At 73.0% G+C, this 26,878-nt stretch overlaps 3 protein-coding genes across 5 annotated transcripts; 1 reads left to right on the top strand and 2 right to left on the bottom strand.

Annotated features, from left to right (window-relative positions):
• Positions 1–1,147: 1,147 nt before the first annotated feature.
• On the top strand, positions 1,148–11,668 carry TRPM5 (transient receptor potential cation channel subfamily M member 5). Its single transcript, XM_054697545.1, has 26 exons — positions 1,148–1,177; positions 1,737–1,798; positions 1,967–2,093; positions 2,335–2,515; positions 2,676–2,842; positions 3,292–3,475; positions 4,253–4,317; positions 4,409–4,600; positions 4,764–4,866; positions 5,248–5,366; positions 5,666–5,986; positions 6,041–6,220; positions 6,321–6,444; positions 6,669–6,814; positions 7,055–7,167; positions 7,330–7,416; positions 7,505–7,763; positions 7,920–8,038; positions 8,143–8,275; positions 8,349–8,523; positions 9,366–9,519; positions 9,775–9,956; positions 10,109–10,241; positions 10,572–10,644; positions 10,986–11,052; positions 11,268–11,668. Exons 1-26 carry the CDS (start codon positions 1,148–1,150, stop codon positions 11,366–11,368), a joined length of 3,597 nt encoding a protein of 1,198 aa, XP_054553520.1. The 3' UTR covers positions 11,369–11,668.
• Positions 11,669–12,165: 497 nt separating this feature from the next.
• On the bottom strand, positions 12,166–14,443 carry TSSC4 (tumor suppressing subtransferable candidate 4). 3 transcript variants are annotated; one of them, XM_037517370.2, is made up of 2 exons: positions 13,780–13,798; positions 12,166–13,439 (listed from the first exon to the last, which is right to left on the bottom strand). In XM_037517370.2, the coding sequence occupies exons 1-2, from the start codon at positions 13,782–13,784 to the stop codon at positions 12,419–12,421; spliced, it is 1,026 nt and encodes a 341-aa protein (XP_037373267.1). In that variant the 5' UTR covers positions 13,785–13,798; the 3' UTR covers positions 12,166–12,418. The 3 variants fall into 3 exon arrangements, with proteins under 3 accessions (XP_037373267.1, XP_037373269.1, XP_037373268.1); XM_037517372.2 differs by lacking the exon at positions 13,780–13,798 and adding an exon at positions 14,263–14,443 and having other exon boundaries at positions 12,167–13,439; XM_037517371.2 differs by lacking the exon at positions 13,780–13,798 and adding an exon at positions 13,580–13,666 and having other exon boundaries at positions 12,167–13,439.
• Positions 14,444–15,097: 654 nt separating this feature from the next.
• On the bottom strand, positions 15,098–26,400 carry CD81 (CD81 molecule). The gene is made up of 8 exons (XM_037517383.2): positions 26,292–26,400; positions 19,396–19,510; positions 17,049–17,146; positions 16,473–16,547; positions 16,189–16,299; positions 15,953–16,057; positions 15,637–15,723; positions 15,098–15,546 (listed from the first exon to the last, which is right to left on the bottom strand). The coding sequence occupies exons 1-8, from the start codon at positions 26,355–26,357 to the stop codon at positions 15,484–15,486; spliced, it is 720 nt and encodes a 239-aa protein (XP_037373280.1). The 5' UTR covers positions 26,358–26,400; the 3' UTR covers positions 15,098–15,483.
• Positions 26,401–26,878: the final 478 nt, after the last annotated feature.

Genomic DNA, 26,878 nt, shown 5'->3' with positions numbered 1-26,878 from the left:
AAGCGGAGAGAGGGCATCGGGTGGGGCCACAAGACCCTCCCCAGGCGGGGCGGCTGGACTTGGGCGTGGGCAGGGGTCTGCCCAGCCATGTGTCGGGTGATCCCAGGGGCAGCCAGGGGTGGGGTGGGGCCTTGGTGGCGGGGGTTGGGGGCCAGCCTGCCCCACGCTCAAGCAGGACTCCCACGGGCCCAGCTCGAGCCTGTACTGTGGGGCTGGAGGGTGCCCCACCGTGCACGCCGTGGCTTGCTCGGAAGCAGGGTCTTGGCAGGTGTGCCTGAGGCCGGCGTCCCCGCCAGGCGCGTGGGCCCCACGTGGGGGCGCAGAGGCCAGGCGAGACAGGAAGGAGGCTCCCCAGGAGGCTCAGGGGGAGCAGGGCCCTTGGACCCCGGGATGTGGGGCTTCTGGGCCGGGCTGGGGCAGAGCGACCCCTGCCGTGCTCAGGGCCGATGGGTGGGGGGCTGGGTAGAGCCGCCCCAGAGCCCTCATGCCCCCACCCAGGCCTGGCCCCACAGCATCCACCACCACCAGCTCCTGGGAAACAAAGGCCCCTCTGTGGCCCAGCCCCTGCCCTGCCCAGGGGTGCAGGAGGATTTGCATCCCCCCAGGGCTGGGCCCCAGCCGCACCCTCCCAGGCCCGGCTCTGCAGAGCTGGGGGCCCCCCAGGCCCACATGCACTGGCTGCCGGCGCTCCTGGTGACCCCAGAGCCTCCCGGGAGTCGTGGCCCTGAGAGGAGCAGGGACTGCGCCCTCCTGAGGCCGAAGTCCTGGGCCCAGCCCAGTGGGCCCCGCTCCCTCCGGGCTGTAGGGGAGCCGTCCTGCCTTCCCGGCTTCTGGGGCAGGGACCCCGGGCTTGTGGCCACCTCGCCCGGCCTCCGACTCGCCTCCCCATGGCCGACCCCCTCATCTTAGTGAGACGCTGGTCGCCAGGCCCCCCAACGTCATCACGTCTGCCAGGGGGACGGGCACACGCCCTGGGGACAGACAGGGCCTGGGAGGGGCGGGGAGCCTCGCAGGGTTTTGCGAAGGGCCCCACTCTCGCGAGGGGCTGGGGTGGCGTCGCACGCCGCCCGGGGGTGACCTGACTGGGGAGAAGCCGGGGAAACAGCTCAGCAGAACGGGGCGACTTGGGCACCCCTGTTTGGGCACGATGGCCGTGAAGCGCGTGGGCTGCTTCCAGGTCAGGGCGCGGGCCCTCTAGTCTCCCAGAACGGGGTGCGAGGGCTGTACAGAGAACTTCGGGGTTGGGGCCAGGGCAGGTGAGCCCCCAGTGAGGGTGCAGAGAAAAGAAGGTGGGCTCCAGGCGGGCAGTGGAGCAGGTGAGCAGGAGAGGTGGGGGTCAGGTTGGGGAGACCCTGCAGGGCTGGCACCACGCGGCGGGCTGGAGGGGCCTGACTGAGCCCTTGTCACGCCGGGCCCCAGGGCCTGAGCGCAGCTGCGGGAGGGCGCGTGGCTGGGCTGGGCTGGGCTGGGGGCGAAGCCCTGACTTGGTGGGGGGCCTTGGGGCGCATGTTTTGGCTCTCAGGACCACCTGGCAAGGCCCCTCACCCTCCCCAGATCCCTGGGTGCCTGGGCAAGGAGGGGCGGCCCTGGACCACACCTTGGGCTGAGCTGCGGGCACCCGCTCAGGCTGGCCACCCTCCTGCGTGTGGCCCGCCCTGGGGCCACCCACCTGGGCTGCCAGGTGCGGGGGGCGTGTCGAGGCCACAGGACCCCTCTGCATCTCTTGGGATTTCCAGGGAGCCCCAGGCCATAGCCGCCGAAGTGGCGACGGGAGCGCCCAGCCCGAGGCCCGGGCGGGGTGAGTAGGGGCGCAGCCGGAGGAGCCCTCCCGCCCCGGAGGGGGTCAGCTGTGTGGGAGACCCTGGAGCCCGCACAGGCCTGAGCCCGGGCTGGCGGCGGGTGGGAAGGCACCGGGGCTGATGCCCTTGGCAGCCCCAGCTCGGGCTCAGGTCCGCCACCCCTGCAGGGAGGGCCCCGCTCAGGCCGCCAGGGACACCGGCGCTCGCAGCCCCGGGGAGGCGGGCGCAGGGTGGGGGCCGCGCCTGTGCCGGGGCGAGATCGACTTTGGCGCGTCTGGGAAGAAGCGAGGCAAGGTAGGCGCCCCCCGCCCCCGCCTGCCCAGCCCGGCCCAGCTCCCCGAACGCAGAGCCCAGCTCCCCAAACACCAGGTCCCTCCCAGTGTCCCCGCGCCTCACAGGGGCCCCGGCACGGGCAGCCCAGCCTGGCCACCTGAGCGCGCGGGAAGGGTCTGCAGCCTCGGACCCTGCGCTCGGCCCGCGGTCTGCGCCCCGTGCCCCTCCCTGGGCTTGAGGCTCCCGCCGCCCCGCCCTGCAGTTCGTGAAGGTGCCAAGCTGCGTGGCCCCCGCTGTGCTCTTTGACCTCCTGCTGGCCGAGTGGCACCTGCCGGCCCCCAACCTGGTGGTGTCGCTGGTGGGCGAGGAGCGGCCTTTCGCGATGAAGGCCTGGCTGCGGGACGTCCTGCGCAAGGGGCTGGTGAAGGCAGCGCAGAGCACAGGTGCCCCCCCCCGCGGAGTGACGGCGCCTCGCTCGTGACCGAAGGCGCTGCCCAGGGCTGCCCCCTCCCTCGGGGGAGCAGCTGGACTCCGACACTGGGGGTGGGGGGTCTCCACAGACCCGCGGGGTCCAGCATGGCACAGCGACCCCCCCCCACACAGGGGCCTGGATCCTGACCAGTGCGCTCCGGGTGGGCCTCGCACGCCATGTGGGCCAGGCCGTCCGCGACCACTCGCTGGCCAGCACGTCCTCCAAGGCCCGCGTGGTGACCGTCGGCATGGCCTCGCTGCCCCACGTCTTGCACCGCCAGCTTCTGGACGCCGCCCAGGTGAGGTCCACGGAGAGCAGCGCGGCCTGGGGCTGGGGACAGGGCCAGGAGGCAGGAAGGGCCCACGAGCTGTCGCCAAGGCCAGCACAACCTCACCGCACCCACTGGCCCCTCATCATTCAGGGGGCCCCCTCCTGTGCCTGGCCAGGGGGAGGGGGAGGGAGCCGGGCGAGGCTGGCACAGGAGGGGGGGAGGCGGGAGGGGGAGAAGGGCAGCGAGGGAGGGGGAGGAAAGGCGAGGCAGGAGGGGGCAGGCGGGGACGGCCAGCGCGTCCACAGGGCCCAGCCCGCCCGCGTCCCGGGGTGTAAGGCCAGGCCAGCAGCGGCCGGGCGCGCGGGAGAGCGTGCCGCCTGCAGCCCCACCGCACCTGCCCAGCCCTGCCCTCACCTGGGGTCAGGAACAGGCCTGGCGGGAGCCTGCGCGGGCCTCACGGTGTGCGCGGTGTCCAGGAGGACAGGCCCGTCCAGTACCCCGCAGACGACGGCGGCATTCAGGGCCCCCTGTGCCCTCTGGACAACAGCCACTCCCACTTCATCCTGGTGGAGCCGGGGCCTCCCGGGGCGGGGGACGGAGCCACGGAGCTGCGCCTGAGGCTGGAGAAGCACATCTCAGAGCAGAGGGCCAGCTACGGGGGTGAGGCGCCCTGGGGGGCGCAGGGGCACCGTGTGGGCAGGGCGGGGGGGCCACTGGCGGACGGGGGGCAGGCAGCGTGCTCTGGGAGAAGCACCCACGGGCTGAGCTGCGGGGCGCCCGGGGAGCCAGGCAGTGACCCAGCACCCGCAGGGCCCGTCCGCCAGCCCGCGCTCCAGCCTCTGGCCGTCGGCTCCGGCTTCCAGACGAGCTCGTGGGCTGTGGCCAGGTGCACGGCGCCAGGCAGTGCGCTGCCACCAGGGGGCAGTGCTGCCCGGGACGGGCCTGGCCCGCGGGCCGGCGGACGCTGGTGCCAGGAAGCACCAGGGAAACGCACGGTGCCCTTGACCATCAGGAACCGCCCAAAGCACCCAGCGCGCGGTCGGGGACCGAGACTCACGAGGACCCCCGGCACTCGGGGCGCCGCGCTGCGAGCCCAGGCCCCCACGCAGCAACCCCCGGCTCTCACTTTTGGCTTCCCGGGGGGCGGACGGTCACCCTCTGGCGTCCCAGGGCCTCCAGGGCGGGGGCAGAGCGGGGGCGGGACGAGCCTTGGGCCGGGCGCGGCTGTGAAGGGGCCGCTGGGTGCTGACTCAGCCACGAGGGGCCGTCTCGGGCCGTGGACCGGGGGCGTCCTCATCGCCGGCAGCGGGGTGAGCAGGGCCCCGCGCGCAGCGGGCACCCACGGTTATCGGGAACGCCTGCCGGCCAGCGTCTGCCCCACAAGGAGGGTCTCGGGCCGCGGCTCGCGGACACGGGCGCTCACGGCGCTGTCCGCAGGCACCGGCAGCATCGAGATCCCTGTGCTCTGCCTGCTCGTCAACGGGGACCCCAGCGTCCTGGAGGTAGGGGAGCGGCGGGGAGGGAGGGCCGGGCGCCCTGGCCACGGGGCCCAGGCAGTGCTGACGGGGCTGCCCCTCCCCTCTGACTCTGCAGAGGATCTCCAGGGCCTTGGCACACGCGGCGCCGTGGCTGGTCCTGGCGGGCTCAGGGGGCATCGCCGACGTGCTGGCCGCCCTGATGAGCCAGCCCCACCTCCTGGTGCCCCAGGTGGCCGAGAAGCAGTTTAGGGAGAAGTTCCCTGGGGAGCAGTTCTCCTGGGTGGACATCGTGCGCTGGACCGAGCTGGTAGGAGCCCCTCCCACCGGCGAGGCCCACCCCTCCCTGGCCCAGGGGTGGCGGGTCCCTGGCCGGGGGGACGTGGGGCAGAGCCGTGAGGCACCCGCCCAGGCCAAGTATGAGGGCCGGGGGCCCTCGGCCGGCACGTGACAGCTCTGCCCCGTGGCCCCAGCTGCAGACGATCACCTCCCACCAGCACCTGCTCACGGTGTACGACTTTGAGCAGGAGGGCTCCGAGGAGCTGGACACCGTCATCCTCAAGGCGCTGGTGAAAGGTGGGCACCCACAGGGCCCTGCACGCGTGGCCACCGGGGGTCCTCAGCCTGGGCGTTGTGCTGCTGCACTGTGGGCATTTCTGGGCTTGGCACCCCACTGGGTGAGTGGGGGACAGGGGCGGAGGCTCTCTGGGCCGGAAACCCAACAGTGTCAGCGTGGTCCTGGCCCAGAGGTCAGGCCCCACCATGAAGACGGGCCCTGCGGTGTCCCTTCCCCGCATCAGGAGGGCCTGGCCTCGGCTCCAGACTCCGGACACTGACCAGCCCTGCCAATGCTCCACCTGTGCTGCCCCCTTGGAGGCAGGCGCCCAGGGGCCAGGGCAGCGCCTAGTTCTAGAAGCCCCACTTTGGGGGACCTGCCCACCAGCTGTCGGCCCACAGCCTGCAAGAGCCACAGCCAGGAGGCGCAGGACTATCTGGACGAGCTCAAGCTGGCCGTGGCCTGGGACCGTGTGGACATTGCCAGGAGCGAGCTCTTCAACGGGGACGTGGACTGGAAGGTGCCCACCTGCCAGCGGCCGCATCCTGCCTCCCTCAGGCCAGCGCGGGGCAGGGCGGGCAGTGGTTGGCCGCTGGGGGTCCTTTCTGGCCCGGATAAGGCGGGGGTGGGGCCCGGGAGGCCTTGCACCCCCCTCATCCCGGGGCCAGGCAGGACCGGCTGACCCGCTTGGCGGGGCCTGGGCTCTGCCGCGCCATCTGCGTGAGGGGCCTGGCCCTGGCAGAGGGTCTCCGGCTGCCACCCCTCCTCGGGCGCCCCCCTCACCCCATCTCTCCCGCTCGCGCGCGCGGCGCCCATCAGTCCTGCCACCTGGAGGAGGTGCTGATGGACGCGCTGGTGAGCAACAAGCCCGAGTTCGTGCGGCTTTTTGTGGACAACGGCGCGGACGTGGCCGACTTCCTGACCTACGGGCGGCTGCAGCAGCTCTACCACTCGGTGCCCCCCAAGAGCCTGCTCTTCGACCTGCTGCAGCGCAAGCACGAGGAGGGCCGCCTGACGCTGGCTGGCCTGGGCGCCCAGCAGCCCCGCGAGCCCCCCTCGGGGCAGCCCGCCTTCTCGCTGCACGAGGTCTCCCGCCTGCTCAAGGACTTCCTGCACGACGCCTGCCGCGGCTTCTACCAGGCGGTCAGCGGGTGGTGGGGCCGGCGGATGGGAGGTGAGGAGCTCGGGGCAGAGGACCGCAGAGCTGGGTGGCCTGACGCCTCGGCCCTGCAGGAGAAGGGCCCAGCCAGGCGGCCCGCGGGCCAGAAGTGGCTGCTGGACCTGAGCCAGAAGAGCGAGAACCCCTGGAGGGACCTGTTCCTCTGGGCCGTGCTGCAGCGCCGCCACGAGATGGCCACCTACTTCTGGGCCATGGTGAGCAAGCCCCCCTCTCAGGAAGCCGGGGGGGCATGCTCTGGGTGGACCCCGAGGAGGGCGGGCGGGGTGGCATGGCCCCTCAGCCCCGAACTTCCAGGGCCAGGAGGGCGTGGCTGCCGCGCTCGCTGCCTGCAAGATCCTCAAGGAGATGTCCCACCTGGAGACGCAGGTCCAGGCGGGCAGCGCCCTGTGCCAGGCCAAGTACGAGCAGCTGGCCCTGGGTGAGCCACTGCGCGGCGCCAGGCGACCCCAGGGGCCGAGTCCCAGGGCAGAGAGGCAGGCCTGTGTGAACCGGCCGGGACGGTGGAGGGGCAGAGGCCGCACAGCCTGACACAGTGGAGGGAGCCGGGCAGACATGCAGGGTCCCAGGGCTGCCGGCCCCGGGCAGGGCGGGCGGGCGGGCGGGGCGTGGGCCGGCAGCGCCTCCTAGCCCATGCGCCTGCAGACCTCTTCTCCGAGTGCTACAGCAACAACCAGGACCGCGCCTTCGCCCTGCTGGTGCGCCGCAACCGCTGCTGGAGCAGGACCACCTGCCTGCACCTGGCCACCGAGGCCGACACCAAGGCCTTCTTTGCCCACGACGGGGTGCAGGTCAGCCGTGGGCTCCGGGCAGGCTGCGGGGGTCGGGGGACAGCAGCGGCCTCCCCCTGCTGCCCAGAGAGGCTCCTTCCTGAAAAGCCCCCCCCCCCGGAAGAGCCCCGCCTGGCCCCGGAGCCCGGAGCCCAGAGCCTGCCCGTCAGGAGCTCCTTCTCCACGGGGAGGCTGGGACAGGCAGGTGCCAGGCAGGCACCAGTGTGGAGGTGGGAGGCCAGCATCGTGTCTTTATTCCAGGCCTTCCTGACCAAGATCTGGTGGGGGGACATGGCCTCGGGCACCCCCATTCTGCGACTGCTGGGTGCCTTCCTCTGCCCGGCCCTCATCTACACCAACCTCATCACCTTCAGGTCCGTCCCCGGGCCGTGGGCTCCCTGCACAGCGGCAGGGCCTCTGCACCCTGTGTCCGCAGGGCCCGCGCGCTCAGCCCCGGCTGCCTGTGCCGTCGCTGGCCGGGGACTCAGGGTGAGCGGGTGCCCAGCCCTGGGTCCTGAGGGTCCCTGTGCTCGCAGCGAGGAGGCCCCGCTGAGGACGGGCCCGGAGGACCTGCAGGAGCTGGACAGTCTGGATACAGAGAAAAGCCTGCTCTGCTACCCGGGGTGAGGGCCGGGGCTGGCCTCCCGGGCAGCGAGGAGGCTTTGGGGCGCCGGGCTGCTGGCCTCACTGCTGTGGCCCCCTCATGTCCAGGACGAAGGAGCCAGCCAGGGAGCCCGGGGCTCAGGGTGCCCAGGGTCCACGGGCCGCCTTCCTGCTCACCCGCTGGCGCAAGTTCTGGGGCGCGCCCGTGACGGTGTTCCTGGGGAACGTGGTCATGTACTTCGCCTTCCTCTTCCTGTTCACCTACGTGCTGCTGCTGGACTTCAGGCCGCCTCCGCAGGGGCCCTCGGGGCCCGAGGTCACCCTCTACTTCTGGGTCTTCACCCTGGTGCTGGAGGAGATCCGGCAGGTCAGTGGCAGGCCCAGCTCGCTGGCCCCCCCCCGCCCGCCCCCAGCTCCTGCCTGGCCCCACCCCACTGCCTGCCTGCCCGCCACCCCCACCCCGCCGGGCCCGCGGCTGCCCCTGGAGGCGGGGCCCCGACAGCGCTCTGGCCGTGCCCGGCAGGGCTTCTTCACGGACGAGGACACGCACCTGGTGAAGAAGTTCACGCTCTACGTGGAGGACAACTGGAACAAGTGCGACATGGTGGCCATCTTCCTCTTCGTCGCGGGCGTCATCTGCAGGTCCGGGCCGGCTGCGGGGAGGCCGCGGGCCGGCGTGGCTGGCCCCTGCGCTGCGCCGGGGCCCCGCCTGCTCACAGCAGCTGCGCCACCTCCGTCCTCCCCAGGATGCTGCCCTCGGCCTTCGAGGCGGGCCGCACGGTGCTGGCCATGGACTTCATGGTGTTCACGCTGCGGCTCATCCACATCTTCGCTATCCACAAGCAGCTGGGCCCCAAGATCATCATCGTGGAGCGGATGGTGAGGCCCCCGCCACCCCCGCTGGCCCGCCGCTGGCCCCCCGCTGACCCGCCGCGGGCCTGCCTCTCCGCAGATGAAGGATGTCTTCTTCTTCCTCTTCTTCCTGAGCGTGTGGCTCGTGGCCTACGGCGTGACCACCCAGGCGCTGCTGCACCCGCACGACAGCCGGCTGGAGTGGATCTTCCGCCGAGTGCTCTACCGGCCCTACCTGCAGATCTTCGGGCAGATCCCCCTGGACGAGATCGACGGTCAGCACGTGGGCGGGTGGGGCACTCGGGCGGACCCCGAGGCGCAGGGCTGCAGTCACGAGGCCCTGGTGCGGGGCTGGCTGAGGGGAGAAGACCCGGGCTGGCCCCAGGGGCGGGGTGGGGGAGGGGGGAGCCACGTGTGGGGCTGGCCTGCTGGGGAGGCTGAGGGGGGCCGAGCTTGGGGGCCAGGCGGACGGACGGACAGGAGAGGCACACGGGGGCCCCTTGTCCATCCCTGCCTGGGGCCTGGGGTCTGGGCCCTTCCAGCTGGTCCCTTGGCGCCTGACCTCCACATGTCACCCCACAGGGGCCCTGGCCCCACCGGACAGACAGGCCCGGGCTAGGGACTTTCCAGGCCACCAGACCCACGCGCTGGGGGTGGGGGCAGGGCGGGTCGGGCATGGGGAGCAGCACAGTGAGGGGCAGGGACGGAGCGTGCTGTGCAGCTCACACGGCCCTTTGGGGTGCTGGCCCGCCAGGGGTGGGCTCTCTGGAGTGGCTGTGGCCTGGCCCAGAGGGGGCTGTGTCCACCATGCCAGGGCGCTGGTATCCAGGCCCCCCGCCCCGCGGTGTCCATGACGGCGGGCACTGGCTCCCCTGCTGCGGGGTGGTAGGGTCCTGTCCTCACTCCCAGGGGCCTGGGTTTGGCCCAGCCGTGGCCGCAGGGGACAGCGTGCGGCAGAGCTCATGAGGCAGAGCCACGGGTTTTCCAGGGCTCTGGCTCCCCAGGGTGGGGGTGTTCAGGCTGGAGGCCAAACGATCCTCTAAACCCTGTGGCCCCAGGACCAAGCTCCCCACCCCAGGGCCGGGGGCGCCCCAGCCCATTCGCTCTGCCTCCCCAGAGGCCCGCGTGAACTGCTCTGTGCACCCCCTGCTGCTGGAAGGCTCGCCCTCCTGCCCCAACCTCTACGCCAACTGGCTGGTCATCCTGCTGCTGGCGGCCTTCCTGCTGGTCACCAACGTGCTGCTCATGAACCTGCTCATCGCCATGTTCAGGTGCCCGCCTGCTGCCCTGCGGGCCTGCCCGGGGTGGGGAGGGGCTGCCAGGCTGCTCACCCCTGGCGGGAGGGGCCTGGCCCCGAGTGGGGCGACGCCGAGGGGTGGGGGGGGCTGCCCGGGCAGTCGCCCCGTGTCCGTGAAGGTGGGGAGCGGAAGCCGCGACGGGTGAGCCCCCCTCCAGACACACCCCGTGCAGAATCGGGTGGCGTGAGGTCCCGGAGAAGGGCGGGTGCTGAAGGCCCCGGCCCCCAGCTACACCTTCCAGGTGGTGCAGGGCAACGCAGACACGTTCTGGAAGTTCCAGCGCTACCACCTGATCGTGGAGTACCACGAGCGCCCCGCCCTGGCCCCGCCCTTCATCCTGCTCAGCCACCTGAGCCTGGTGCTCAAGCGGGCCTTCAGGAAGGGGGTCCAGCAGAAGCGGGCGCGCCTGGGTGAGGACGGGGCGGCGGGGAGGGGGGCTGAGCCCCCGGCGCCCCAGACCGTGTCCACCGTGGCCCATAGGCGGCGGGAGCTCCCCGGGGGTGGGGCCCCCCCTGAGGCCCAGCGGGCTCCCGCCGAGCCGGCAGCGGCCTTGTCCCCGCAGAGCGGGAGCTGCCCCCGCCGCTGGAGCAGAAGGTGGCGGCGTGGGAGGCCGTGCAGAAGGAGGAGCTCCTGGGCAAGCTGGCGGCGCGGCGGAAGGACAGCCAGGGCGAGCTGCTGCGCAAGGCGGCCCACAGGTGCGCGGCCGCGGCCTCCAGGTTGCCCGTCACCGAGGGGTCGCGCTGCCGTAAAGCTGGGGTGCGCCCTCTCTGCAGGCACGGGGCCTGAGCTGGGGAAACAGGCTGTGGGCGGGGTTTGGGGAGACCCACCCCCGGGGGGGCTCCAGTGCCCTGTGCCCACGTCCCGAGCTGGGAAAGGCGAGAGCAGCCCGGGCTCGGGCGCCCCGGCAGCCTCCACGGGGCCGGCTGAGCGGAAGGCCCTGGCGATGGGATGAGAACGGGAGACTCCCCGAGGCGGGAGCACCCCGCGGCCGTCAGCAGCCAGGGACGCAGGCGTTTCTGCCGCAGGGTGGACTTCGTGGCCAAGTACCTGGGGGGGCTGAGGGAGCAGGACAAGCGCATCAGGCGGCTGGAGTCACAGGTGGGCGCCCTTCCGGCTCCCCCACAGCCCCGCCCCGCGTCCCAGCAGTGGGGTGCTCTAGCTGGGCTCCACAGGAGGGCAGCCTGGGGAGGGACCCTGGGGACTGGACTCCCAGTACCCTCCACGGGGCTTCCAGGCTCTGGGCACCCTCCTAGGGCTGGGCTGCTGTAGAGGGGGGCGCGCCTCCAGAGGCTCTCCGCCCCTTCCTTCGAGCTGTGGCCGGCAAGGGGTGTGAGGGGTCCCAGGGTGCAGAGTCACTGCCCAGAGGGGCAGGTGGGTGCCCACTGCCATGCTGGGCCCTGTGTGGGGCCGGGGGCTTCCCTGACGCCGCTCCCCACCAGGTCAACTACTGCACGGTGCTCCTGTCCTCCATGGCCGACTCTCTGGCCCAGGGCGTTGCCCACCAGAGTAAGTGGGGGCGTCCCGTGTCCCCTGCCCCGGGCTCCTCCCCCACCTGGAGCGGCCGCCCTCGGGCAAAGCCCCTTCCCAGTCAGGGGTGAGACACAGCCACTTGGCGTCCCCAGCACTGCCTGGCGGGCCCCACAGGGTGCCCCCAAACCCCTCCCCTGTGCTGGGCCACCTGCCCCCGCAGCAGCTGAGAAGGGGTGTTCCCTCCCTACCAGACGCTGGCAACTTTGGCGCTGGGAACCTACAGGCCTCTGCTCACCACGGTGCTGGCATCAGGGAGCACCCCGAAGCTGGCCAGGTGCCCCTAGACACCTGAACCCCTTGGACTGTCAGCCCAAGCGCCCCCAGCCCAGATCTGGGCGGGCAAGAGAGCACGGCTCTGACCTGCGGGATGTGAAACCTCCTTGCCCTGTGGGCACCTTCTTGGGAACCCCTGGGCTGGCGAGCACAGGGCACCTCTCCCCCAGACCCCTCATGAGCACCGGAGGTGCGACGAGCCCTCCCGAGCAACCCCTGGAAGACACCCCCTCGGGCCAGCGGCCCCTGGAGACCCCACCCCATCCCTGGCCTGCGCCCCTAAGAGACGCATCTTTTCCAAACACTGGTGGTTGCTATTTCTGCTGCGCCGGGGCTGGGAGCCCGGGGGCACGCGGGCCGCACCCTGGGTGCTTGCTGGCCGCTCGGCCTGCGTGGCTGGGACACGGGCCCAGCACCTGGCCTGGTTCGCAGCCCGTGGCCGTGACAGGTCGTGCAGCAGGAGGGAGCGGGGGCCAGGGTCAGGGCTGCTGGCGAGCTGAGCCCCCGTGGCCGCGGCGCCCTGCCCTGGGGGACGGGGCGCTGGAGCACCAGACCGCCAGCCGCCGGCACGCAGTGGCTCTGCGCACAGCTTGGTAGGTCCGGGGACACCAGTCACCCTCACACGTGGCCGGGGCCCGTCAGTGGCGCCCGTCCCAGGCCGCCACCCCTTGCTTTGGCCGAAGAACAGCCTCGCTGCCTCCAGCAAGAGCTTCGGGTAATGACCACAGGTGACTAAACCGCTCCCCGCCCCAAAGCCCGCTCTACCAGGGCGGCCATGCCGCGGAGCCAGGGCGGCCGGGCCTGGCGGGCGGGGAGCAGAGACGGGGCCAGCCACAGAGACACGGAACTGAAGAGTCACAGCCATCTTTACTGTTCCCGCGCGGCCACCCGGCCTCTGGCGCCCCTGGCTGCGCCCTGGCCAGGTCTCCGCTCCTGGGGACCAGGATCCGGGGGCTGCCCTGACCCGGAGACCATGCCAGCCAAAGCCAGGACTGCCAGCATCACCGGCAGGCAGCCTGCAGGCCCACACCCCATCCCTAAGGCCCCAGGCCAGCAGGGCCACCTCCCCTCAGCCCTCAGCACCCGGGTCCTCCGCGCGGCTGCTCCTGCTCCGGAAGTGGCCTCTACTCCGCTTCCTGGCGCCATGGAAGCCAACAGTCTCCACCGCTGGGGGCCCCGCCACGGCCCCAGCCTGCTCGGCCCCCTCCGGTGTGCTCGCCTCCTGCAGACCCCCTTGGGGGCCACTCGGGTCCTCGGCCTCTGGGCTCCCAAGCGCAGCCAGGTGGGTCAACTCCACGGGGCCCTCGGCCCCCGCTGCTCCCGGGTGGCCAGGGGTGTCCCTGCCTGGCTCTCCTGCCTTCCCCAGGACCCGCTTTCTCTCAGACCTGGCCTCGCCAGCTCGGGCTGGCTTGCTAAAGACAACTCTCCCCTCCCCACAGCTGGAGGGATCTTGGTTGAAGGAGGGCGTGTAGTCTTGGGGTGCAGCCAGGCTCTGCGCACCCAGGAAGGCCAGGGCAGCGGCCTGGTTGCTCTGCTCGCTAACCTCAGCCACGTCGTCCAGGCTGTACTTGGTCCAGCGCTCAGGATGGGCCACGTAGTCAGGGACGGGGGCTCCCCTCCGGGGGGCGGGGGTCAAACTGTCCCTGCCCAGGCCCCCAGCTGGAGGCTGGCTAGCGGGAGCAGGGGGCCATGGGAAGCCCCCCAGGTCACCCAGACCACCTTGGCCTACGGAGGGCGGAGCCCGCTTGGCCGCCCCCTCCAAGCAGTCAAAGATGTTTCTGCTGCGCTGGGAGAAGGGGAGGCTCGTGCCTCTCAGGTGGAAGGGCTGGACGGAGGCTGGGGGGGCGCCCTGGGGAGGTGGTGGCGGCTCTTCAGGGTCTGAATCCTCCTGAGCATCCCCAGGCAGCCCCTCCGGGGACAGAGCTTCCAGCTCAACCCCGCCAGGCAAGCTGAGGTCCGAGTCAGAGTCGCTGAGGGAGACGGCGTCGCTTGGCAGGGCGTCGTACTCCGTCCCTTGCTCGACCTGCTGCAAGCCAGGTGGGGGCTGGCTTGGCCCCGTCTCCGCCATGTGTCCCTCGATCACGCCGCACCTAGACAGGACCAGCCCCCGTTTAGAACAAGCCCCCTGAGCAGACCCCCCGGCCGTGCAGGCAGGAGAGCGGCAAGAACCGCGACCGACCCAGGGAGGCGCGGCTCCCCCACGCGCGCCCGGCCCGGGCCCTCCTCTCACCTCCGTCCCGGCCGCGGCGCTGCACAGGCAGGTGTGGCGGCCCCAGCCCAGCAGCGCGCCCCACTCGCGGCGTTCAGCAGCTCAAGGGCAGGGGGCTGCGGCGGGGAGGGAGGGACGGGGTCAGACGCCGGGGCCGCGGGGGGCTGCAGCGCCAAGACCCCCACCCCACCCCCCACGCGGGTCAGGCCCCGGGGCGCGACCTCATCCACGCGTCCTGGCGGCTCCTGGCGGCGGGGGCGGGCGGGCCGCGGGGGGCCGCGGCAGGACCGGGCCACGGCCCCGGGGCAGCCCGCGCCTCCGCCCCCTTCCGCTTCCGGGGGGCCAGGCCGGCCGGGGGTCCGGAGCACCCGCAGCTCGAGGACCCGGGCGCCCGCCCGGCCGCAGGGCCGCCGCGGGAGCCTGAGGGGTCTGCAGCCCAGGCCTTGGCCCCTGGGGGTCGCGCTCTCGGGGAGCGGGGGGCCCTCGGCCCGCGGAGACGGCCGGCAGCTCCCCCGGAGCAGGGGCGCCCCGTCTTTCCCACCGGGGAGAAGCGGCCCGGGCGGCGGGCGGGCCGGGGCCGGGGCCCGCCCGCTGGAGCGCGCGGAGGCGCCCGGTCTGGACGGGCGGGGGTGGCTCCTGAGCTGGGCCCGAGGCTTGGGGCCCCGAGAGGCGGCCGCCGCCGTCCGCCCCCAACACAAACCTACCGGCTCGCCGCCGCACGGCCGCCTCCATCTTGCGCCGCGCTCGGCCCGCTGGGAAACCGAGTCCTCCCCGGCGAGCCCCGCGGCCTCTGCGCTCGGGAACTACATCCCCCACAAGGCCCTGCGCCACCGCTCCCGCGGCTTGACGGGAAAGCCCCCGCGCACGCGCCCACGCTCCCTCTCCGCCCCTCGAAGCGGTTTTATTTTGCCAAAGGAATTCGTGATTGACCGAGGGGGGGAGCTCGCACTGCGACCCCCAGGCCGCTCGACGCCTAAGGACGAGCCCCGAGTTTCCGGTCCCAGCGCCACCTGCCGGCAGCCGCGAGACAGCGGCCGCCACAGGCAGGAAGTGCGTCATCGCGCGCGCGCGGCGGCCCCGAGCTGCTCGCGGAACTTCCGGCCCAGGCCGGAAGCGGCCGCCCAGCCGCTGGCCCCGGCGGGACGCCTCCGAGTGGGCGGGCTCCGCCTCCGAGTGGGCGGGGGGCCGCCCCGCAGGGAGCGCCCGTCCCCCGCGGCCGGGCCCGGGCCCCGCGCGCCCCAGGCAGGGCTGGCTGCGATTCTGCGCGGAGCCCCCGCCGTGGATCCGGCCAGACCCTCGTCTCAAGGGGCCCCACGGGCCTGTCCAGCGGGGTCCAGCGTAGGGCCGGGCGCCCGGGCAGGGCAGAGCCCCCGACTCTGGGGCAGGCGGCGCCCCCAGCCCGTCCTCCGCGAGCCGCCCGGTCCCGCGCAGGGCGCCCCCCGCGAGGCCGGGGGTGGCCGCGGGCCTGCCTGCAGCAAGGCGGGCGCCTCCCGGGCCCCCCCACACGCCAGGCCCGCGCCCCGCAGCCTCCCCGGGCGGTGCCGCGACACAGGGAGCCAGCGGCTGGTTGGCATGCCTGGTTTCCTCCTTTATTGAGTGGCTTTCAGGGTGGATGACAGTGGACAGCGAGCGTTAGGAAGGGCAGGTGAACGGAGGCGCGGAGCTGCCCGGGCGCTCCCTGGAGGCGCAGGGGAGGAGCCAGGACTTGGAGGCTGGACCCGGCATCCCCGGCCCAGGCCCCGCCGGACGCCCCAAGGCCCATCCGGAGCCACCGGCCAGTGACGTCAGCCCCCCCAAGTGACGGGGCCTGAAGGACAAACTCAGAAGTAAAAAGGCTAATAATCGCAGCGGAGTAATACCGGGATCTATATACACGGAGGGTGGGGCCGCCCGGGCCGGGGCCGGGGCCGGGTCGCGGCGCAGCCTCAGTACACGGAGCTGTTCCGGATGCCGCAGCAGAGCACCATGCTCAGGATCATCTCGAAGATCTGCGGGCGGGCCGGTCAGCAGGGCCGGTCAGCGGCGGACGCCGTCCCCAGCCCCACCCCCACCCCCGCCCGGCGCCCCCACCTGCTCACCATGATCACTGCCACCACGATGGCCGCGATGCCGATGAGGTACAGCTTCCTGGAGAAGAGCTCGTCGATCCGCGGGTGGCACTCCTCCTGCAGCGCCAGGGCGATCAGGGGCGCCCTCCCTGCCTCTACGCCCGCCCCCAAGTCTGGACAGCCCAGGGCCTGGCCAGGTTTAGCCTCACATCCGTTTGAAAACCAGTGTGGAGAAGGGATGGTGGCCTGTGGCCTCTCCCACAGGGGACCCCGAGTGCCCGCGACCCCCAGGGTGCTCAGCCGCCTGAGCCGGGAGTGGAGGCGCGACCCACCCCCCTCCACGCACCTTGAAGAGATTGTAGCTGCCCATGTTCATGCCCTCGGGGCACAGGCTGGGCCTGACCATGTTGTTAATCGCAGCGGAAAACGTGGAGGAGCCACAGCAGTTTAGCTGCAGGGACAGGACAGGGGTCAGCGCTGGAAGGGGCCACCCAGAGACCGTTACACCTGCCGGGCCTGCCCTCCGCCCGTGGGGACCCACCCAGGAAGCCCCTGCGGGTGCCTTGGCGCCGGCCCACGCACCGTCTGGTGGAAGGTCTTCACCACCGCCTTGGCTTTGTTGGCCGCGTTTTCATCCTCCGCGACGGTCTGCTGCGCCGCCTGGTCGTAGAACTGCTTCATGTCCTTGGCGATCTGTGGGAGTGGGTGAAACGCGGGCAAGCCGGAGCGCCCTCAGGGCTGGGGGCCGCCGCCCCACAAGACCTTCCGTGGCAACCCTCACCCCACAGCACACCCTGTAGTCTGTGGGTGGGGCTGCCTGTGCCCCTGCCACCGCCAGGCCGGACGCCCCCTCAAGCCAGGCTCACCTGGTCCTTGTTGACGAAGCCCCAGATGCCAGCAGCCACTTCGCAGGCAAAGAGGATCACCAGGCAGGCAAAGAACTGGGAGGGGAGTGTGGGGAAGGAAAGCGAGGGGGTGTCAGGCAGGGCAGGGGGCCTGCAGCGGGCCCAGGGCTTCCCCAGGCCCAGGCCGGCCCGGCAGCCGGGAAGGCCAGACCACGCAGCGCCAGGCCACATTCCCAAGGGCCCCGTGGGTGGGCCGGAGGCCAGTGGGGGGAGGAGTAAGGGGCTCTGGTGGGAAAACGCGCAGGCCCTGCAGGCCCTTCTCCCTCTCCCTGGGGCAGGGGCTCCCTCACGGGGCACAGACCCGCCTGGAACGCCCACGGCCTTGGTACCGGGACCCCTTCCCCATTAGGTCTGTGGTTTGTTTCTTGAAGTGAAAAAAAGCAACTTTGGAACTGAGGCTCGGAACTAGGCGTAAGGATGTACGCGCGGCCCCCTGCGTGCCCGGCTGAGCCTGTGTGGGCGAGGCAGGCTGCCCAGCACCTCTCCTGAGTCGCCCCCCACGCTGCCACCCGGCACAAGCCCGCAGACGCCACCTACCGTGGCCAGCAGGCACTGGGACTCCTGGATGGCGCCGTAGCAGCCCAGGAAGCCCACGAACATCATCACGGCGCCCACGGCGATGAGGATGTAGATGCCTGCGGGAGGGGCGGGCCGCGTGAACCTCCCAGCCAGGACCCGCACCCCGGGCGGATTCTCCCAAGGGCCCCCCACTCCTGCCACGCACACGCCATGGCCGGGCCTGGGGGGCCGGTGCCAGGCCAGCCCAGGCCACGTGGCTGCCTCTCTGTACCCATTTCCTTGACTACTGAAGGGGGGGCCAGTGGTGCACAGAGAATGGCGCTCACCTGGACAACCCCGGGTGAGACCCCACAGCTTCTCGGCCCCCTGCCTGGCCTGGGAGCTGCAGTCTGCCGTGCCCCTGATGGCGGTGCCACCTCAGCGTCCCCCCTCGGGGGGTCAGACAGGCTGTTCTGGTTTGGTGGGGCTGCCCCGTTGGGGAGATGGGCTTAAATCAGCTTCCACACCCCAACCCGGGGCTGGAGCCTGCTGACAGATGGGCACACGGCGGCAGTGCCGCGGACAGCCCGACTCGGCCCCCGGGGGTCCATCTGTCCTGGCCGCCACCCTGGGGGGCTAGGCCTCATTGCCCAGGAGGCCAGAAGGGCCACCAAGGATCAAGGGGTCACCGGGGCCCGGAGCCGCCTCTGGCCTGACTGTGCGGCCCTTCTCAGGGGCCCACAGCCCGCCAGGTAGGGTCCAGCGCCCACGGGCCACACCGACTGCCTCTCCAGGGGCCTCCCACACCCTGCTCCTGCCAGCGGGAGGGCCCACCGGAGGGCCCACCCCCGTCACCACGGCAGGCAACACGGCAGGCAGCCCGAGCCCCTCCGCACAGCCGGGAAGCAGTGCCCAGGGCGGGGTACCAGGGCAGGTGCCTCTGCCTGACTGGCAGGAGGGGCATAAGTGGCCCAGAAAAAGCCCAGGGCTGCCCACCCTCCCGCTGGGCCTGCCACCCCTCCTGGAGGTGAGGCCCACCGCGGGGGCCCTGACCGGGTCACCACGTGAGGCTCAGCGAGGTGACCCTCCAGGCCCAGCCCCGACCTCCCCCGTGCCAGCTCGGGCTCGAGCCCTTGGGCCTGCTGGCCCGGGATGCCGAGCCCAGCTCCGCGCCCCCCTTCCCCGTGTGGACAAACCGCCCTTGTCAGAGCTCACAGCTGCGCCCCCGCCTCCCTGGCAGGCCCAGCAGGAAGCTCTGAGGCCAGGCTGGGAGGCCCAGAGCGGCCCTGCCCACGGGGCAGGCGCAGCAAGAGCCCAAGTTGGGGGCGGGTGGCCTGCCTCTGCGCACGCGGGGGACCCTCGGCGACGGCCCTCTCAAGCCGCCTTGCCGGGGCTCGCCCACCACCACCACCGCGGGCCCGAGAAGGCGCGAGGCGGACCCCTGGGGAGGAGACCCTGGGCGGAGTCCGGGAGAGACATGCCCCCTGGGAGGGCACCTTGTCCTGACCCCCAGCTTCCAAGGGACAGGACCCGCGTGAGGGGTGAGCGAGGTCACGCTGCTCCCCTACTAGAACCCACAGTCGGGGGCCTGGGAACCTGCAGCAGGAAGTGGGGCCTCCTCAGGGACGCTGGCGGGGAACCACCCCCCGAGCCACGGGCTGCCAGTCTCCTGCCCTCACGGCCAAGCCACAGGCAGAGGGGTCAGAGCCCCGGGTGCCCCGAGCCAAACCCACTCCAGCAGCCAAGCTTCTCCCAGGCCCGGGGCACCGAGGAGGGTGCTGCTCCGCCCACCCCCAGCCCGGCTCCCAGCCCGGCTCCCAGCCCTGAGCTGGCAGCCAGAGGCAAACAGGACGCCTAATAAGGCGGCTACTCAGCCGGGGTGTCCGTGGCCCCGCCCCTGCCGCCGCCCCCCTCCCCCACCCTGGCTCTGGGCTCCAGCTGCCTTGGAGGCGGGTCCCGCTGCCCAGGCACCCAGCCCCACCCCTCCCAGGGAGCCTCCCCCAAAGTACCAGGCCTGGGCACTGCTCCCTGCCCTGCTCGCTGCCAAGCCCCACCCTGTGGGTCCTCGGGGGGTCCCAACCAGCCAGAGCCCCAAGGAGTTCCAGCTGTCCTTGGGAGCCCAACCCAGGCAGGTGCTCGGCCACCTCCAGAGGGGGCCCCGGGTGACCCCACCTGCTCTCGAGCTCGGTCTCCCCCTGCGCCCAAAGAGCCTTCCTCCCACCCCAGTATTCAGCAAGGCCCAGGGAGTTCAGACCCTGCCTCCTCCTAAAAGCCCTCCTGGACCGCCTCCCCGGGGCCTGAGCTCATGCCCAGACTCCTTGAGGGTGGTCTTGCCGGCCCCCAACCCAGGGTGTCACCGCCTGCCCTGCGCCCCGAGGCCACTCACCCACGTAGAAAGTGCTGGGTGCGGGCCGGTCCCCCAGCTCCAGGTACAGCAGGTTGGTGGTCTTCGGGTCATGGCGCAGCCACAGGGCCACTCCCAGGATCACGCCTCCGGCCAGCTGGGGAGAGCGGGCGGCGTGACCAGGGGCCGGCGCGGGAGCCAGGCCACACCAGCAGGCGGAGGCGGGGAGCCGGGCACTCACGGGCACCCACTCTGCCGCCCTGGGCCCAGATGCCCCCACAGGCCTGGACCCAGGGGACCACGTGGCCACATGGGGTCCCAGGGCACAGGCTCGGTGGGGCCCTCCGCCGGCTCCACTGACGCTCCAGGGATGGTGCCAGCCCCGGCCAAGAGCGCATGTCAGAACCACCACCGCCTCCCCGGGTCAAGTGCCCCCGCTGCAGGGGGCGTTCTGCTCCCTGTTTATCTGAAGCTCAAGGTCAGCAGCTGAGCTGGCCTGACGCCACAGCAGATCCCAACGGCCCAGGGAGCACTGGGCCCTGCCCCACGGGGGCGTGACGGCCCCGGAGTCCCCAAGACTCCTGAGCCCACCTGGGGGCGCCCCAGGCCTGAGTGGGCTGGCGGAGGGAGGGACAGAGAGGGGGGCTGTGGGACAGAGCCCTGGAGGGGCGCTCCCCCGGTGGAGGCGGTAGAGCTGCAGGCGGGGCCTGCCCGAGCCTGGCACGCAGGGGCCGGCTGCAGTCTTCTCGCACGCCTGTGGGGCATCACAGTCTGTGCTGCGGCCTGCGGGTGCACCCAGGCGACGGCCAGCGCCAGGCCCCCCCAGCACCCGGCCTGCGTGCCCCTGGAGGTCGTCCAGGTGGGCAGCTGAGGGCTCGCCCCAGCCCCTGGGTCTCCAGGGAAAGCCCCGGCAACCCCGAGACCCTCCAGCCACTGACCCCAGGGCAAGGGTGGGGAGGAGCTGTGGCTGAGCACTCCCTGCCCTCTGGCTGCTGGCACCTCGCCCTGGAGCAGGCGCCTCGGCAGCCCAGCAAAGGTTCAACCTGGGCTTGGGTCTGGAGGGGCGGGTGCGCGCGGGGCCGGCCTCCCAGCCCGTTCTGTTTGGTGGGGCTGGGGCCCCTGGGTCCGCGGGGGCAGGGCGGTGGCCCCAGAGGGCTGGCTGCCATCTGCACTCCTGGGGAGGCGCGGCTGCAGGTTGCCGTGGCAACAAGGCTTCCTCCTGCAAGTCAGAAGCGACCTGAGAGCCGCCCACAGACCCTGCTCGGCCAGTGTGTCCTCAGCCGAGGGGTGCGCTGAGCTGCGGCTGCCCTGGCTCCCGGAGCTGGGGCACAGCCTGTCGGGGGCGCAAGGGCCTAGCAGGGGCGCCGGCCCCACCCCAGGCCAAGGGCAGGCTGCAGGCCAGCTGGTTCCATGCTATCTGGGGGGGCTGGGGAAGGCGGGGCAGTGCGGTGCCTGCACCCTCCCTGGGCCACCCGTGGTCACCCCGAGTCCGTTCCCTGAAGGGTGGCCCTGCCCAACCCTGCCTGCGGCCAGGGCTTCCCCCAACTTCCGGAAGATCCTTTAAATCTCAGCAAGACAACTCAGTTTAAAAAGCGGGTGAATGATTTGAAAAGACACGTCCCCCATGTACGGCAAGGGAGCCCCGAAGTGCCCCCCACCTACCATGGCAGCACAGACACGGGACCCCGCGGACCCCTTCCCGCGAGGCTGCCCAGAGAGGGGCCTGGAGGACATGGAGGGCCCCTCTGGACACTCGGCGGTGGAACCTCTCCCCCGTCGCCACCGCCCACCCCACGCGCGTCCTCACCCAGGGCCGCACACGCCCGCAGCCCTCCTTGGAGAGGCCCCGGTGGGAGCAGCTGGCTGAGCACCCCCCGGGGAATACTACGCAGCCAGGAAATGGGGGCGACGTGGCTGGCCCTCCAGGGAATGGTGGTAAAAGCACCAGAAGGAGCAAGACAAACACCGCACGTCTTCCGCGTCTGCGGGCGACAAGGGAACTAAGCTCAGGAGCAAACAAAGCCAAAACCAGCCCCCGGGGGGCAGAGACGGGAAGGGACGCGGGGCGAGCGGGAGGCCCAGAAGCGGCGGAGGGCAGGGCAGGGAAGGGGCGCCGGGAAGGCGGGCGCTGGCGGGGGGAGCCTCCGAGCTGAGGCCGCACCTTCCCACCCCACTTGCTTAGAGGTGAGACGCGCAGACCCCGACAGACGGGCCGCAGAGGCCGCCATCCCGGTAGGGGAAGAAGGCGGGACCCCGGGCCCGGGCACACCTCGGGGTGTCCTTTCAGTGGCCCCCGCGTCACAGGCGTCTGCTTACGTCAAACCGTGCCCGGTGACGCCAAGTGTGCGCGACTCCCCGCGCCAGCGAACCCCCACGACGCTGCTTAAAACCCCGCCCCACGCCCCTGAGGACTGGGCTTCGGAGCAGCAAGGCCGAAGTGGGGTGATGCCGAAATGGGGTGATGCCTCTTCCGGGCCCCAGGACCACGCCGGGCCGGCGGCACCCACGGGGCTCCCACGAGGCGCGCTGCCCGGCTGGCAGGTGGCCTGCGGCCAGCGGCTTCAGGGGCCACAAAAGCCGAGGCCGGGTCCGGCCCCGAGGCCTGGGGGAGGCAGCGGCCCGGGTGCGGGAGCAGGGCTGGGCCCGCGGGGCGCAGGGGTCGGTGGCCCCGGCCTGGGGTTTCTGTGCTGCAGGCTCGCCCTGCAGAAACACCTGTCAGCAGCAGGAGCGTGGAAGCGGGTGGCCGGCGGGGACCCGGCCCTCCCCGGGGACCCCCGCACGCCAGGGCACGGCCCGCCTGGCCGGGCTGGGGGGCGGCGGAGGAGTCCGCTACTGCACGGTCTTCCTCTTTCCCGAGGATGAATAAATAACAGTGTCGGTTAAAGAGGGGGGTGGGGTGCCCCCAGGCGGGGAGGCTGCCCTCCGGGCCGCCCTTCCCCTTCCCAAGCCCCCAGCCCCTGCAAGGGACAGAGGCGGACGCCCAGGCAGGCCTGCTCTCCGGTGCCGGCCCCCATCCTGGGGGCTCCCTCAGCAGCACCCACGAAGGGGCAGTGGGTCGGGCCACCCCCCACAGCTGGCCAAGAGGCCGCCCCGAGGCTCCCCTCAGTACAGGCGCAGAGTCGACCAGTGTGTCCACACCCCTTTCCACAGGGGCCGCCCAGGCCTGGTGCGTCCGGTCCAGACCCTAAGCGGCTGGGGCAGCAGGGGGCACCCCCACGCTTGCTGGGAAACCTGGCCAGAAAGTGCCCACGGGGCCCGGCAGGCGGAGGTCCTGAGACCCCAGGAGGGTCGTGAGGCAGAGGCGGGACGCGTGCCCAGGGCGGGAGAAGCGGGGAGCAGACACCTTGGGGGGGGGTCGGGTCCCTGCAGGCCGACGCTCTTGTTCACCCCCCTCGACACCCGGCCCCTCCTGGCAGGCCCTCTGGGGGGACGGCCGCCCCACCACCTGCGGTGACCCCCGGAGCATGGAGGGGGGCGGGCCGGGGAGGGCAGAGACCCCCGGCGCCTGCCGGGAAGCCAGGAAGCGGAAGCCGCCCTCCGAGCCTCAGGAAGCCTCAGGAAGCCGCCTGGCCCGACTAAAAATAGGAACCAGAGGATGCGCCTCTCTGCGCCCTGGGGCTGGGGGCGTCTCTTCCCACCCAGAGGGAGAGTGAGCAGGCCCAGGGAGCGGGCGGGCCACTCTGGGGTTCCCCACTCAGCTCCCCGAGGCGGCCAGGCCCTCCACAGTGAGCGCCGGGGCTGGCACCCTGGGGAGGGAGCCGCAGGTGGCGGGCGCAGGAGTGGGGCAGAGGGAGGGCCCAGGAGGGTCGGGCCCCGGCCTGGCCCTGGAACCAGCTCTCCACACAGCCCCGGGCTGGGGGAGCCCTGCGGTCACACCACACGGCTGCAGACCACAGCGGTTGGGGGGCGGGCGCTGGACCCCAGCCTGCTCCATCACTTGCTCCTGGGGTCTCGGGGGACCTCAGGGTCCTGATCACCCAGGGGACCTGGTAACAGCCGCGGGGCAGGCCGTGACTCCGGGCAGAGCAAGGACTCCAGAGGGTGTGGCCCGCCCAGGGAGCAGCTGTGTGGGCGCTTAGGGTGGGTGGGGCTGCAGGGGGGTTCCCAAAGCTGCTGTGGCCCAGAAACCCCACCCCGCAGACCAGCGGCTTCGTGGGGGCTCCGGCCTCGGGCGGGAAGGAGTGCCGACCCAAGCTGCCCCCCCCAGCCCCCCAGCGCCTGGAACCCCGGGCTCCACCTGCCCCGCCACCTGCGCTCAGCCGCGCACAGGTGCAGGCCGGCACCGGCGCAGCACCCAGCGCCCTCACATGTCCCCAGGGAGAGCCCTGGCCCGGCGGCCCCAGGTACCCCGCCCCCCCCACCACGGCTGCTTCCTGCTCTTCACCTCCTCTGGGTCGTTGCCACAGTAACGGGGCGGGGAGGGGAGCCCCGATCCCCCAAGGGCTCAGAGAAGCCCACTGCCGTGCCCCAGGGCTCCCCCACGGAGCCCCCAGCCTCTGAGCCCTCGGGGTGACCCCCGAGGTCACTGCTCTGTCCAGCTAACAAGGGAGACCCGCTGCCCACTCACTCATGGGGACTCCCCAGCACCTGGCACCCGCCTGGAGGGCCCCAAGGGTCTCGTGGGAATCTGCTCGGCTGGGCCCCGGCATGCGGGCAGCGTGGGGGGCCTCTGGGAGGCCCCAGGCCGGGCCCTTCACTGGCCCAGGGGCAGGTCTCAGCAGGAGGGCGCTGAGGGCCAACAGGGGACCAGCCAGGGCTTGGGGTGCCAGGGCCATGAACCCGAGCCCAGCTTCCCGCCCTCCCTTGGGCCTCTCCAGGACGCAGGGCGGAGCAAAGGTGACGTCTGCACCCCGTGTGCCTGGACTCTGAGCCGCATCGATTCTCCCCCAACAGGCTCCAGGGCGTGGGGGTGGGTTCAGCTCCCTGCCTGGACTTGGAAGCAGTTAGAAGCTGGGACTGGGGTGACCTCACCCCCAAGAGCAGAGAGCTGGGGTGGGAGGGGTGGGCCCGCGGGGAGGGAGCACCAGGGCCCCGCTCGTTGCTGCCACGCCCCCGGCCCAGCGGGGCCAGACCAGGAGCTTCCTCTTCTGGGCTTAGGCCGACAGCCCGTCCCCCAAAGCCTGACCGCCAGGGGTGTGCCCCCCCTCCCCGCCCCTGATGCCAGGCCCAGGAGAGCCCAGCCCACCCAGAGCCCCCGGGAGGAGCGGCACAGCCGGCCGGTGACAGTCATGTGCCGCCTGGAGGCGGGAGAGGAGCCGGCCTGGGGCCGCCACGAGGCCTGGAGCCTCGGAAGGGCTGGGGGGCCATCGCCAGGGTGCGGGGCGGGTGCCCAGGCCCCGCACACTCCAGCCAGGCCACAGGGTCCAGGGAGCCCCCGCTGCCCCCGGAAGCTATGCTCGCGCCTCCGCGGGGGCAGCATCAGTGCCCCCGGCTCGGCCCCCTGCTGCCCGTCCTAGGCCCAGCGCCCCCCACTGCCTCCTGCACAGCTGGGGAGCCCCGGCAGGCCTGGGGAGCTGGAAGCGGCCAAGAAGCCCCTTCGCTCGCCAAAACGTCCCGTTTCCAAGTCCCCACCGTCCACCTTCCCTCCTGGCTCTCACCCTCAGTGCCCCTTTCTGCCTGGTGGCCGGGGTGCCCTGGGGCCCCCTCCTCCCCCACCCCGGCCCCCAGGCCCCTGGGCAGCCTCCCAGGGGCTTAAAGTCCCTTCCCAAGGCACTGCCCGCCCTCGCCCCCCGTCTCCCAGCCCAGCATCCGTTGCTTGGGCTGGAACCCCACTATCCGGCAAGGACTCCTGCTGCCAACGTGGGGGGAGGACCCCCACTTTAGGGGGGACGCCAAGACAGGTGTCTAGCCAGCCCCACAGCACCGGGCAAGAAGGGTCCCCAGGTGGAACCTCGGCCTCCCCGGCTCAGCTCTGTCCCCCCACAGCAGGGCAGGGCTGGCCCGGCAGGCGCGGGGCCCCGGGGGGCTCGCTGGGCCAGGTACGGAGCTCGAGCCCCCGAGCCCCCCGCAGGCTGGGACGGAGGAGGGGGGCGCGGACATGTGTCCTCCAGTCTCAGCAAAGAGGGCCCTGGGGAAGCCACAGCAGCGAGGCGGGCGGCCCAGGACCCGCGGGCTGGGCTGGGGGGGCCAGGCGGGCGAGGGCCCACTCGGGGGGCTGCCCCCACCCGCAGCCAGTCCCGCTGGGGGGCCGGGGCCCCTCTCCCTGCCCGGGCCGGGTCCACATGGAGACACCCCAGCCCACACCTGCTGCGGGGGCCATTTTAAAAGTTTCCTCCCGGGCCCACCTGGGCGCACCCGGGCCGGGAGCGCCGGGGCCCGCGGGCCGGGAGCGCCGGGGCGGCCAGGAGGGCGCTCGGAGGGTTCTGGGCCCGCGGGCCGGGCCGGGCCGGGCCCGCCCCTCCCTCCCGGCCGCCCCGACAGGATGTGCACACAAAGGAGAGACTCGGGTCGGCCCCACCGCCGGCCCGGCCCGGCCCGGCCCGCTCGCGCGGCCCAGCGGAGCCTCCGCGCGCCACGATGGCCCGCGGGGGGCAGCTCTTCCCGGGGGGGGCCCAGGGCCGGCCCCCCGCGGCTCCGGCCACGTCTCCGGCCAGCTCGGGGGGCGCCGAGCCGCCCAGGCCCGGGGCGGGTGGGGGGCAGCCTGGCCGGGGGGGCGGCGCGGCCCGGGACCCGGGGGGGCCGGTCCCCGCGCTGGACGCGCCCCCCCGCCCGCGGCTGCCCCCGGCGCCGGCGCTGAGCTCACGGGGCGGGGCGCCCGCAGCCCCGCCCGAGCCCCCCCGGGCGCGGAGAGCGGGGTCGGCGCCATCCCCGGCGCCCCGGAGCCCCGCCGGCCGCGCGCAGACGCCCCGAGCCGGCCCGCCCCCGCGGGGAGCCCCGGCCCCGCCCGCGCCCACAGGTGGCCCCCGGCTCCGCGGCCCGGCGCCCCCCGCCCGGCTCACCCAGAAGACGAAATTGAAGACGAAGAGCAGGTACTTGATGCACTTGGTGCAGCCCTCCACCCCCATGGCGGCGCGGGGGGCGCGGGGGGCGCGGGGCGCGGCGGGGGGCGCGGAGGCGAGGCCGGGCCGGGCCGGCGCGGGAGTCGGGCCTGGGCGCTCGGGATCCTCGTCGCCGCTGCGCGCTCGCTCTCTGGCCGGCGCGCGCCCCGCTCGTGCGCCTTAATAACAGGGCGCGCGCCCCGCCCCCCGCCGCGCCGCGCCCCGCCCCGCGCCCCGCCGCGCCCCGCCCCCGCCCGCCCCTCCGCCCGCCCCTCCGCCCCCCCCCCCGCGGCCGGGCCCCGCGAGCGCTCGGGGTGTCGACCCGCCGCGCCCGGGACCTGCAGGCCCGGCTTGGTCTGGCACCACGCGCGCCCCCGAGCCCGCGGCGGCCGGAGCCCCGGAGGCGCCCGAGCAGGGCCTGAGGCCCGCCCGCCCCGGGCTTCCCGGAGACCTGCGCGCTCCCGGCTTCCCTCCCCCTGGGGCCGCCGGAGGGCTTCCCGGAGGAGGCGGTGCCGGCGTGGCTGCCCCGGCCGGTCACAGGCGGGCGA

Source organism: Talpa occidentalis, unplaced genomic scaffold, assembly GCF_014898055.3.
Source record: "Talpa occidentalis isolate TD23 unplaced genomic scaffold, MPIMG_talOcc4v2.1 talOcc4.17, whole genome shotgun sequence".
Taxonomy (NCBI): domain Eukaryota; kingdom Metazoa; phylum Chordata; class Mammalia; order Eulipotyphla; family Talpidae; genus Talpa; species Talpa occidentalis.
Note: the sequence above shows the minus strand (reverse complement) of the source record. Positions and strands in the feature narration are given on the sequence as shown.